This window comes from Cydia strobilella, chromosome 25, assembly GCF_947568885.1.
Source record: "Cydia strobilella chromosome 25, ilCydStro3.1, whole genome shotgun sequence".
Taxonomy (NCBI): Eukaryota; Metazoa; Arthropoda; class Insecta; order Lepidoptera; family Tortricidae; genus Cydia; species Cydia strobilella.
In genome coordinates, this window is record NC_086065.1 from 2,329,733 (window position 1) to 2,343,987 (window position 14,255).

Consider the following 14,255-nt stretch of genomic DNA (forward strand, 5'->3'; position numbering starts at 1 on the left):
TGTCGTGTATGTACATATAATTTCTACAGTTTTTATTGAATATCGAGAATAATACATTTTATCAATACCTACCTAATAGGTTCTAAAATAATGTAGGGGAGAGTGGGTCACAGACGTCACAGTGAATCACTTTATTTGTAAGAGCTGTAGTTGCGCCATTTTAACTTTGAATGGTATCATTTTCTTATCTGAGCCTTAAGTGTCAATCTAACTTTAACCTTATAAAGAAAACAGCTGTAAGGAAAGCTAGAAATAAAATATGGTGAAATTTAAATAAAAGCAAAGAATGATTCACTGTTACCCATGCGTGGGTAACAGTGAATCACCATACAATTAAACGAAACGATAAGTGCTGCTGCATAGTTTGAGCATTTATCCATTAATATATATTAAGTTTTATGATATCCGTATTTTGATCATATCCGGTGGTCATAGTTTTTCATATTGTGCGATTATTTTTCATCTTATTTTTTGCATACTGGCTACAACTTGAAGAACTGGGATTTCGTTCTTTGCGTGAAGAAAACAGCTGCTGCTGTAAGGAAAGCTAGAAATAAAATATGGTGAAATTTAAATAAAAGCGAAGAATGATTCACTGTTACCCATGTGTGGGTAACAGTGAATCACCATACAATTAAACGAAACGATAAGTGCTGCTGCATAGTTTGAGCATTTATCCATTAATATATATTAAGTTTTATGATATCCGTATTTTAATCATATCCGGTGGTCATAGTTTTTCATAGTGTGCGATGATTTTTCATCTTATTTTTTGCATACTGGCTACAACTTGAAGAACAGGGATTTCGCTCTTTGCGTGGAGATTTATATTAGTTTTGTGCTTTTATTATCATGATTTTTTTCATGATGAGAAAATAAATGAGGGCGCCACTTCCCACGTAACTGTAACATTTTTGACGTAAAATGCTTAAATATGGCAACAATTTAGTATGGAAAATTTTATAGTTCCATTTTATTTAATTTCTACTTTTTTATGTCGCACTATACCTACACCTACTATACATACATGTTGTGCTTAGAATGATTATTTATTTATTGCACCAAAGAGGATATAATATGATAGAGCGGTACTGTCATAGTAAATTTTGTAACCACTGTAAATTCACTGCCATCTATCGACATACTTTTAAACTAAAAATGAAGATTTATAAAAATACGTTAAAATGTATTTAAATATGGATAAATGTTTTTTTTATTTGCATATGATTTTGACCCATGTTCTTTAACGGAGATGCGTTTAAATTATAAATAGCAAACGAAACCGTCAACGCCCTCTATACGAGGGTATCGAGAATCAAATTTTCGTGATTTTCGAGGCACGTTTTTTCCTTAGACTGTATCCATCTATTACGGAGTTATATCTATCTTTGATTGCACTAAAAAATTCACCAAAAAACACGTTACCAATTTCGTTTCACCATCTAATCAGAGAATAACTGAAATAAAGTAGCACTTAAAGTTAATACCTCATATAAGTAATTTGACATAGCGAAATCATTAACCGATGGCATTATTCAATCATTACTTCCAATGACTGCGATTAACAATCGGAATTTTAAACGGTAAATCGCGATTAATCGTGACTGGGCCGTATTATTATTATTTATTAAGGAGACAACACAGAAAACATACATGGGATGAACAAAGAACTTAAAATAGCATAAATGTCCTTAAATACAGATGCTTCCATAAACGTATCTCACTGGGAACATATATATGTATACTTTACCACTTAACTTACTTAACTAACATGCGGTTCGCAACATTACAAGTGTTGAGAGAGACTTAGTATTATAATATATTATGTAAGTATGTACTAATTATATGTGTTAAACAACACATATAATTTATTTTATACATGCAATTTCAATTAAAGTAACAAACTATTTATAATATGACCGTTAACTATGACATCATATTATATGACGTCGACTAAGTAAATCATTGCCGGAACTATATGATATCATATTATCTAAATATTTGATTCATACCATCATCTTTTTTGCTTCCGCAGTCGGGTAAACGGATTTTAATATTATAATCAGCTGCGTTTGGTTTTTTGTCCGTCTGTCTGCTGTCTGGCTAATTTCACTAAACACTTTTTTGTATACGAAGGTGAAGCTGTAACACAAATTGTCATTACAATTTGAATCTTCTTCTCTAGGTAGTAAGGTCGATATTTAAACTCAGAATTAGAAGATGTAAAATAATCTCATTATGTATTGACCTATAACTGTGTGTTATGAATAATACCAAAGATAGATATAACTCCGTAATAGATGGATACAGTCTAAGGAAAAAACTTGCCTCGAAAATCACGAAAATTTGATTCTCGATTAGATGGCGCCACTAGTTTTGGCCTACTCTCGTATAGAGGGCGTTGACGGTTTCGTTTGTCATTTATAATTTTAACGCATGTCAGTGAAAGAACATCAAAAAATCATATAAAAATAATTAATGCGAATAAAAAAATAATTTATCCATATTTAAATACATTTTATCGTATTTTTATAAATCTTCATTTTTAGTTTTAAAGTATGTCGATAGATGGCAGTGAATTTACAGCGGTTACAAAATTTACTATGACAGTACCGCTCTATCTTATTATATCCTCTTTGATAATACATTTCATTTAAATTGCATGGATTTATATTGCTTTACACGATTTTCGCTGAAATTTCGTTTTTTTTTTTTAATTACCTGCAAACCAGAATGTAAATAATGTTATCAAACTAATAAAAAAAAATCTCATCTTCATTCTCACCAACATTCATTCATTTGATCTCTCTTTTGCAAATAATGGTTGCAATAAATCAACATGAATATGAATAAAAAAACCTAAGTACCAATCAACAGCACTCGTTGAAGTCTTTTGCTTTAGATACGTTGAATATACAGGTTGGCTAAAAAATAAGTGCATTCCCGTTGCCAGGGAGGTTTTGGGATTATACTGAGCAACTTTTACTATGGGACCAACCACGATATCGCGAAAAAAAATTTACCCTCCCATAGAAAATGGACCAGCCAAAATGTATGGGGTATTTCGGGGTAGGTCCCATAGTAAGTTGCTCAGTATAATCCCAAAACCTCCCTTTAGCCACCGTGTACCTATATATTAGTTCTATATAAATATATAGTTATATCTTCCAATATTAATTCAAAAATAGCATTATAATTTAACATATAAAAAAACTAAATTAATTAATTTTAATTAATTCCCGGCATAGTGCCGACAATCTTATTTTAACGTATTTTTTGGTGTAAATTAATTGCATAGAGTAACTTATACTAGAGCGGTACTGTCATAGTAAATTTTGTAAATTTTGTAGTTTGTTGTCGACACACTTTAAAACTAAAAATAAATATTTATAAAAATACGATAAAATGTATTTAAATATAGATAAATGATTTTTTTTATTTGCATTAATTATTTTTATGATTTTGACCCATGTTCTTTCACTGATATGCGTTAAAATTGTTAAATAACAAACGAAACCGTCAACGCCATCTATACGACTGTAGGCCAAAACTAGTAGCGCCCTCTGAACGAGAATCAAATTTTCTTGATTTTCGAGGCACGTTTTTTCCTTAGACTGTATCCATCTATTACGGAGTTATATCTATCTTTGTTAATTGTAAACAATTGCAGCTAGGGCTTTTTTAATAAAAAACAATAAACTTTCTTCAGTGTTATCTTTCTGATTTCATTTAGTAAATAATTGTAAATCCATATTTTATTTTAGGAAATACGTAGATATATATTACAAATATTATATTAGTAATTAAGGACATATTTATTTAACTAACATAAATTACAGTAAGAATATAAAAACTAAAAGATACTTGAACAATATTTTAGGATATGTGTTCCAGGTTTGTATTTAACATTTTTTCTCAATCTTACACAGAAACATACAAACATTCATTATGTATGGCCAAACATTCGCAGATAGACTAGCTCTAGATTGTAACACTATTCAACAAAGTTATATTATAGCTTACCTAATACCTAAAGCGTCACATTATAACTCCTTTTACGGTTCCGTACCCAAAGGATAAAAACGGAACCCTATTACTAAGACTCCTCTGTCCATCTGTCTGTACTTCTGTCTGTCTGTCACCAGGCTGTATCTCCTGAACCGTGATAAAATTTTCACAGATGATGTATTTCGTTGCAGCTATAACAACAAATACTAAACATATAATAAAATAAATATTTAAGTGGGGCTGCCATTCAACAAACGTGATTTTTTTGCTGTTTTTTGCGTAATGGTACGGAACCCTTCGTGCGCGAGTCCGACTCGCACTTGGCCGGTTTTTTAAGGGTCCGCGGGCAAGCTCGGTTCTCCATACAAACGTAGTTCCGCTCTCATTTTAAAACGACTAGCTAGATTACTCTGAAACTTTGTACTTACAATAGGATAAGGTACATCTATGTCTGGAATTAGTTTATGTAGCTTCCGATACCATAGTAAAAAAAATACAGCGAATTTACATTTTTCATACAAAACTTGTTTTTGCTCTATTTCGTTTGTTTTATAAACTGGAGCTATATAAACTAATTTCAGACCTAGATATACCTCATGTCATTTTATCTCCAAAGTTTCATTACAATCCAAAACGTAGTTTTAAAATGAGAACGGAACTCCGTTTGTATGGGAAGGTGAAATTCGGCCGAGCTTGCCGGGGGACAAGATTTTTTTATAATCATGAATAGACTTGCAAATTTCAACATTTTGACTCCACTAGCATTCGACATTGTCAATTATATTTGTCACTAGAGGTCGTCGGTCCGCGATCTGACTGTAAATGTACAGATTAGCATACTTAATATGAACCAGCGGAGTTTTAGCCTCCACATCTACTTAGTCGAAGTTTACGTTTACTGTTAAAGATTATTTAACTGCTTAACTTAAGAGTCCCCGGAAAGCTCGGCCGAATTTCACCTTCCCATACAAATGGAGTTCCGTTCTCATTTTAAAACTACATGTTGGATTGTAATGAAACTTTGCACATACACTACCGCTTATAACTATTTAGGCACTCGTAATTTTTTCCATACGAAAATATACGTATACAAAATCGACTGTCAATTAATACCGTTAATTAGAATTATACCGGTAAGTCGCAGTCGGGTAACAGTTTTTGTGCAGTTTACTTTTTTAATTTAACAGACATATCGAGCTTCAAAATGATGTGCAGAATATTCGTGTACATTGCCTATTTACCAAATGGCAAGCGTAAAAATGTCCATAAATCGTTTTACAGTACAAAAACGTTTTATTTTGTATGAACATAAGGGTTTTTTAAATCGTTGCATAAAGTAAACTCGAAATTTTAAAGAATGTCTTTGGCAATAATTTGAGGCCCAATATAAAAATTCAATCCAACATGTAAGAGTCATTTGCCTGCGATCGAACAGTATGATTTAGAAAATAAGTTTTGTATACAATTGTATGGGTGGTATGGTGAAATATGCGGGTGCATAAATACTTTTGAGCGGTAGTGTACAATGATATGAGATATATCTAGGTCTGAAATTAGTTTATATAGCTCTAGTATATAAAACAAACGAAATAGAGCAAAAAACAAGTTTTGTATGAAAAACTAAAATTCGCTGTATTTTATTTGCTACGGTATCTGAAGCTATATAAACTAATTTCAGACCTAGATATACCTTATCCTATTGTAAGTACTAAGTTTCAAAGCAATTTAGCTAGTCGTTTTAAAATGAGAGCGGAACTACGTTTGTATGGAGAACCGAGCTTGCCGGGGACCCTTAAAAAAACCGGCCAAGTGCGAGTCGGACTCGCGCACGAAGGGTTCCGTACCATTACGCAAAAAACTTATTAACTGTTTAACTTAAGCAGCGGCGGTATCATGGTTGCATTTTTATCACTTGTCATGTCATGCGTCACTTTCAAAATACAAAATACAAATACAAAAATACAAAATACAAAATTCTTTATTTTATAATAATTTTTACATTTTTGTGATACAGGGGATGGAGCCGCCCGGTAAGCAAAACAATGCTTGTGTTGGGAGGCACCGCTCTTCCCTAGGTTTATAAATAATACATTTTTTTTTTTACAGTTTTTATAAGCTTGAGGTACCAATGGTACCATAACTAATAACTAAGAAATAGTGGTGATTATACATCCGAGTTTTTTTTTTTTTTTTTTAACAAAATTTCTAGTTAATAGGCTTTTAACTTAATTCTAAGACAGGCATTATAACACAGGCTTGTGTACGACAGGGGTGTGAATATCAACTGGGACGTGTGTGTGTGTGTGTGTGTGTGTGTGTGTGTGGTGTGCGTGGTGTGTGTGTGTGTGTGTGGTGTGCGTGGTGTGTGTGTGTGTGCGTGCGTGTGTGTGTGTGTGTGAGTGAGAGAGAGAGATTGAGTGTATTCTAGTACTCTGATTTTAGCAGCTTCTCTGTTTCTTCGTAGGTTTTAGCTTTAAGCCATTTAGTGAGATATAATTTACATTCGTGATATGTTTTTGAATGGATATCTAATTCTCTGTTAATTTTATTATAAAGGTAGGACGACTTTGAATTAAACTGAGATCTTGCAAAGTAAGTTCTCGTACGTAAAGAAGCAGTTACATTTATCATTTTTCTTTTGGTTTTATAATTAGGGTTGTAGGGTATCAATTTGTGTTTTTTTAATATTGTTTGCAGAACATATAATTTTCTTACCGATAGAAGATCACTGGTTTGATAAAGTAGTTCAGTAGGATATAATATTTTTTTGAAGTACATCACTTTTATGAGTGCACGTTGAGCTCTTTCCAGATAGATGAAGCGACTTTTCGCTGCACCACCCCAGACCGATATGCAGTACAATAAGACAGATTGCACCAGGGAGATATAGATTTCGTTTAAGATGTTGCGAGGCTTTGTAAGATTTGTTTTACCTGGTGCAATGTGCCTTAGCGACTTAAAGATCCAAAGCAATTTTCTGACTACCGATTACTTGGTCAAGGTGAGAATACCAATTTAAATGCTCATCTAGTTGTACACCCAAATATTTTGTTTCAGAGACTTTTTCAATAGTTGGACAGTTACATGTACAAAAATTAGATTGCTGACAAGAGTGAATTTTTAAATCTATTAGAGGAGAAGTCGGCTGTGAGATGCTGAAACAAACATATTTTGTCTTACTTGTGTTTAATGTTAGAAGGTTCATCCTTAACCACTTTGATATGTATGACATTCCGAGTTCAGCTACGACCCTTACCTCTTCCCATGATTTGCCACTAAAAATGATAGCAGTGTCGTCAGCATAAGAGAAGATTTTTGCGCCAGCAATGGTCATAACGCAGAGATCGTTGATATAAACTAAAAATAGAGTCGGACCCAGAACGCTTCCCTGCGGTACGCCATATTTGACATCCTCGTCATCGCTGACACATTCGCCCAATTTAAGGCGTTGCTTTCGGCCATATAAATAATCTTTAAAAAGTAATAGTGGCGTTCCTCTGATACCTTTTCTCTCCAACTTTTGTAAAAGAATGGAAAGAGAGACTGTATCAAAAGCTTTCTTCAGATCTAGGAAGACACCTAGGCACTTGCTGTTTTTATCAAGGTCTTCTACAACTGACGAGGTAAGTGATATTACTGCATCCTCAGTTGATTTTCCGTGTCTGAATCCAAACTGTGACTTAGATAAGAGATTAAATTTGGTTAAATATTTTAGTAATCTGTTGTTTAGTATTTTTTCTAGAATTTTCGAAATCACTGGCAAAACTGAGATAGGTCTGTAGTTACTGATGTCGTCCCTCCTTCCACACGGGAGTAATAATAGACATTTTAAGCGATTTCGGGAAGGTTCCTAAATTAAAGCAAAGGTTCACTAGGTGAGTATGATAGGGACTATTTCCTCGGCAACGTATTTAAGAAATTTCGTTGATACATTGTCCCAGCCAGGCGCACTACTTGATTTTAGATTTATGAGTGTAGTGTACACTTCGTCTTCATTTGTAGGTAGTAATACGAATGATCCAGACTGCACTTTCGCACTTACATTCTTGTCAGAAGGTGACACACATGATGAGTGATTGGTGTTATTACGTTCTTTTTCGTTCTTTGGTTTATTATTTCATTTTTAATGGGACAAACTAATAATACGAAGTTGTTACCTAAATACATGATTCAGTCTTACATAAAGAGCATAAAATAATTAAAAATATTGAGTTATTTCTGGTTGGCAATAAAACCGGTTCTGAGCCCTGGATAAAACCAAAGATAGATATAACTCCGTAATAGATGGATACAGTCTAAGGAAAAAACGTGCCTCGAAAATCAAGAAAATTTGATTCTCGTTCAGAGGGCGCTACTAGTTTTGGCCTACAGTCGTATAGATGGCATTGACGGTTTCGTTTGTTATTTAACAATTTTAACGCATATCAGTGAAAGAACACTGGTCAAAATCATAAAAATAATTAATGCAAATAAAAAAAATCATTTATCCATATTTAAATACATTTTATCGTATTTTTATAAATCTTCATTTTTAGTTTTAAAGTGTGTGATGATGGCAGTGAATTTACTGGGGTTACAAAATTTACTATGACAGTACCGCTCTAGTATAAGTTACTCTATGATAAAACACCGACCATCTTAGCCCTACAGAAAATCTGTAAGCTCTCGACTTCGACTGCGTGAAATAATGATGATGATTAAAAACTATACTATGCCCTTCCTAGGGCCTCACACTACATAGCAAACTTTACCTAAATCAGTTCAGCGGTTTAAGCGTGAAGAGATAACAGAAGGATAGAGTCACCTTCGCAATTATAATGTTAGTAGCAAAGACCAATATAACTCCGTATAAGATGAAAAAAGTCTAAGGAAAAAACGTGCCTCGGAATTTAAGGAAATTTGATTCTCGCACAGATGGCGCTACAAACAATACCAACCTTTGATCTATTCTCGTTTAGATGGCGTTGACGGTTTTGTTTGTTATTTAACAATTTTAACACATATCAGTGAAAGAACATGGGTCAAAATCATAAAAATAATTAATGCAAATAAAAAAAAACATTTATCCATATTTAAATACATTTTATCGGGTCGCACTGCCCAAGACCGAGGCCGTTGTCTTCGGGCGAACGAGGGCATGGGGGCAGCTGCCGGTTGGCACTGCAGTGAGGGTGGGGGGCGAAGATGTCCAGGTCAAGCCCCACGTCAAGTACTTGGGACTTGTCCTGGACAGAAGATGGTCCTTTAGGGAGCACTTCACGAGAATGGCTCCTCGTCTCGTGGGTGCTGCCTCGGCTCTGGGCCGCCTACTACCCAACCTAGGGGGGCCGAATGCCCCATGCAGACGGCTGTATGCGGGGGTCGTCCGGAGTACGGCGCTCTACGGAGCCCCAATCTGGGCCGGACGACTCACGGAGGCCACGAAGGCGCTGCTCCGCCGGCCGCAGAGGGTGGTGGCCCAGAGGATGGTGAGGGCCTAATACCGCACCACCTCTCACGCAGCGACATGCCTCCTTGCCGGCACCCCGCCTTGGGAGCTGGACGCGGGGTTGCTGGCCGAAAGATACTAAATGTAAATATAATGAATACAAATAAAAAAATCATTTATCCATATCAATAAATATATATACATACAACTATTCTCTTAAAAACCGGTAAATCGTCCATGAATTTAAATTGTGTAATTTTAGTATCTAGTCGTGATGATATTTATTCTTACATGTAAACGTGAGGGGTCACCGCTATTTAGCCGCCACGTGACACGCAAGGTTACGTGTTTTTCCATCGGATTTCAATTTTATCGAATTGATGATTCCTCTCATTGTATTTTTTATTTCGTTACCTTTATACGATTCCGTACCCAAAGGGTAAAACCGGGACCCTATTACTAAGACTCTATTGTCCGTCCGTCTGTCACCAGGCTGTATCTCATGAACCGCGATAGCTAAACAGCTGAAATTTTCACAGATGATGTATTTCTGTTGCCGCTATAACAACAAATAGTAAAAACAGAATAAAATAAATATGTAAGTGGGGCTCCCATACAACAAACGTGTTTTTTTTTTATTTGCATTAATTATTTTTATATGATTTTGACCCATGTTCTTACACTGATATGAGTTAACATTGTTAAATAACAAACGAAACCGTCAACGCCATCTCTACGAGAGTAGGCCGAAGGTAGTGACGCCATTTTCTTGATTTTCGAGGCACGTTTTTTCCTTAGACTGTATCCATCTATTACGGAGTTATATCTATCTTTGATATGGATTATTCAATCCAGAACCTGTATAAATTGTTTGTCCCTCAATGCAAATTTTGAGCAGGTATAAACCAAACCGCAATTGATCAAAAACGCAGCGTGGGAGGGACAGGTCCGATCGGTCAAATGAATCACGTACACAATGACTAACACTAAATGCCAAATCTTTGGTAAAGGGGCCCACCCATTACCAGTCCAGCGGACGACGGCCTGTCAGTTGTTCGGAACTGTCAAATTTTTGTAATCTACAGCTAGAAAGACATCCAATAGCGCTCGATTTTTTATTTATTTGATAAAAGACAAAAGTACATGCGTGACAGAGTGGTCAGAAACAAGACAACGAAAAGAATTTTGACCCATTACTCTTAACCCGCAGCCACTGTTAAGGATGACTCACGTTAGACCGGGACGTGTCCGGGCCGGAGCTTCCGGCGCTTCGTTTTCTATGGAGGGCATCACGTGATCACCTGTCATGTCATGGAAAAGTAAGCGCCGGAAGCTCCGGCCCGGACACAGCCCGGTCTAACGTGAGTCATCCTTTATCCTTATTGACCTCAAATTAAAAAAATGAAATTCGTTTATAGGTAAGGCGCACCAAAGTAATATCCTACCACTCGTATTGGCTTGGATATGTTTGTTTTGTTCCTCCTTCACACAAAAATTCCGGCCTTCACCACTGGAGGGCTTCGTCACTTTTTCTTTATTATATGACATCTATTACAGTTTATAATTTATATATAGTAGTGTGACTGTGACTACTTAAATAAAACACAAATTAGAATATTTTTTTAAAATAATTTGATTTGTTCCCAAAATTGAGTATAATTATATCATTATAAAAAAACAATCTTGGTCACGGCACCAAAAATGTAACTACATGTAAATTTCTTAATAAGCTATTTATTTTGGTAGATTTTTATTAAAGTAATTAACCAGTTAGAGTTAGACCAAGATAAGTGCAGCGATTTTGATATCCCAGGCCGTGCAAATGTTATTTTAAACATCAAACTACTATGAGATTACGACACACTTGCACAGTATGCTGTCAAAATCTTTGCAGAGTTATCTTGGTCTCACTCTAATAGGTAAAGTTGTCACAATCAGAACAGAAGTCATCCTAAATCCCAAGCGAGAAGCCCAGAAGATTAGACCATGAATGGGAGTTCAGATGCCATCGTACGCGATAATTCCAGAAGATATGGAAATTGAATGGGAGTTCGACCTAGCCTCTCCTTGGCTTTGTCTGTGTTTAAGCTTCAGACATAGCCTGATAGAGGTTACGTTTACGACCATTCTATCATCAGAAAACAGAAGAAAGAAGATACAAACAGGAGGTACAGAAGATATAAGAAGTTTCGATTTACCTACCGGATAGAGGTTACATTTTGTGAGTTGTGAGTTGTGAGGTTGTGACCGTTCTGCTGTTTTGGCTTCAAAAGAAAAAAGAATACACAGAAGATATGTCTGATGTTTTGTTTCAGATATACCCTTCAGATATAACATTTTCATGTCATGTTTACGACCGTTCTGTATTTTAAAAAAAACGCGCGAATTCAAACACTAACGCGTATGAATTCGCCGCTAGGGGCGCTAGTGTGGATGGTGGTCTTCGCAAAGTCGAAATGTCAAATGTCACTTGTCACTTCAATGACTGACAGCTGTTCTTTAGTCTTTTGGACCACCATCAACAGAGGCGCCAACTGGTGAGCAAAAAAACGATAGCTCTTATTGTTATCTGAATTACTTGCTTGTATCTTCAAGTGTCATTTTTAAAGGTGTCCGGCAAGCTCGGTTCTCCATACAAACGTAGTTCCGCTCTCATTATAAAACTAGCTAGATTGCTCTGAAACTTTGTACTTACAATAGGATAAGGTAATATATCTACCTATATGTCTGTAATTAGTTGATGTAGCTTCAGATACCATAGTTAAAAAAATACAGCGAATTTAAATTTTTCATACAAAACATGTTTTTGTCATTTGTTTTATATACTGAAGCTATATAAACTAATTTCAGACCTAGATATACCTCATGTCATTGTATGTGCAAAGTTTCATTACAATCCAGCACGTACTTTTAAAATGAGAGCGGAACTACGTTTGTAAGGGAAGGTGTAATTCGGCCGAGCTTGCCGGGGACTCTTAACTTTAAGTAACCGTTTTTCTCGTATCTCACAAGATATCTTACATATCTTTTATAGATTGTTTCAGTTATACTTTGTAGGTACTTATTACTCTATGTATTAGACGAAATTGGGTTTGAAAAATATTAAGATAGAGACGGAGCTGTAGGAACTTATATTTTTGAAAAATACTTGGGGGACCTTTCATAGGTGTTTTTTTTAAATATATTAGTTTAATTTTTAAGTAGTTTTATTTTAATGTTTGATTAGTTTTAACTTGTTTAGTTTAATATAGATAGTTTTAATGTTTTTTGTATTAGTTGTTCGTATATGAAAATGGCTTGATTAAATTGGTTATTTTATTTATGAACATTATATTTTAAATCCTTCTGCTGCTAACTACCTATACAAGATTTTAAAATCGGAAAACTACAAGATCTATCAGAAAACTATTAAATAATAAAGCAAAGCTAAGTCGCGCCAGCCAAGGGCGACAACTGCTTGACGTCACCGTGTGTTCTGAGAACCGTCGTGATTCCGTAATATACCAAAGATATATGTGACTCCGTATAAGATAAGTAAAGTCTAAGGAAAAACGTGCCTCGGGAAGTGAAGAAAAAGTTATGTTTTAATAGATGGCGCCATACCTTTGGCCTATACTCATGTAGATGGCGTTGGCGACACCGTTTGATAGAACGTGAAAGAGCATGGGCGAAAATCATATAAAACTAATAAATATATATATATACATTTTTCGATATTTTTATTTTTAGTTTTAATCGTGTGACGATAGATGTCAGTAAACAGTCAGTTTTACTGTGACTACAAAATTTACTATGACAGTACCTCTCTATCCTATATATTCTCTTTGGTATAAAGGAACAAGCAAGACATAGAACTGTGAGACGATATTGTTGAATAGAGTGCATATTTTAGTATAATTAGGGCCACTTGCGCGTGACATGGTTAGCCAACTAACTCGGAGTTAATCGTTTATACAGGTTTATACTGTACTGTATGTACCTATGACATTTTGGGGACACTTTTTTCAGGATCGAAAGAGCACATGAATCTGCGTCAAAGAGGATATAACAGGATAGAGCGGTACTGTCATAGTAAATTTTGTAACCACAGTAAATTCACTGCCGTCTATCGACACACTTTAAAACTAAAAATGAAGATTTATAAAAATACGATAAAATGTATTTAAATATGGATACATGATTTTTTTTGCATTAAAACAAATATGATTTTGGCCCATGTTCTTTAACTGATATGCGTTAAAACTGTTAAATAAGAAACGAAACCGTCAACGCTATCTATTCGAGAGTAAGACAAAGGTAGTGGCGCCATTTGATCGACAATCAAATTTTCGTGATTTTCGAGGCACGTTTTTTCCTTAAACTGTATGCATCTATTACGGATTTATATCTATCTTTGATCAGTGGAATAAATACAATAATTCTAAAATCTAGTATGCAAGTAGAGAGTACAACTGTAAACAGTAATGTTCTAATACATATTGGTGTTCTTCATATACATCTGTCAGATCAAACCGCAAAATAAATTAAATGTATCTTTTTACAAAAGTTATTGTCAAAATGACGGATGTTAGGTTTGACGTTTGACAAATATCTATGAATAGGCTTGACAATCCTTTAATTTTAGCAAAGAAAGCCGCAATAAGAAAGCCGATGTGTGTAATGACCAATGCACACGCGTTTCATACGATGTTTTTCAACACACTTGCGACGAAAAAAAAGAAATTTTCATATTAATCAAATTTTAATTGTTAAAACAGTTAGTAATCTGTCATACTGCCTGCCGCCCCTCGCCCCGGCCGATGACGGGCCGGCCGGGCCG

The 14,255-nt window shown here is 35.0% G+C and overlaps 1 protein-coding gene across 1 annotated transcript; it reads left to right on the forward strand.

The window, feature by feature from the left end:
- The first annotated feature begins 7,538 nt into the window (after positions 1–7,538).
- On the forward strand, positions 7,539–9,488 carry LOC134752604 (uncharacterized). Its single transcript, XM_063688274.1, has 2 exons — positions 7,539–7,631; positions 9,114–9,488. The coding sequence occupies exons 1-2, from the start codon at positions 7,539–7,541 to the stop codon at positions 9,486–9,488; spliced, it is 468 nt and encodes a 155-aa protein (XP_063544344.1).
- The last annotated feature ends 4,767 nt before the right edge of the window (positions 9,489–14,255 follow it).

Bases quoted from the DNA above. Each gene is read 5' to 3' on its own strand.
- LOC134752604 (XM_063688274.1), top strand. From the start codon at position 7,539: ATGGAAAGAGAGACTGTATCAAAAGCTTTCTTCAGATCTAGGAAGACA. The intron at 7,632-9,113 runs GTAAGTGATATT...GCACTGCCCAAG, and splicing joins GGTCTTCTACAACTGACGAG to ACCGAGGCCGTTGTCTTCGG.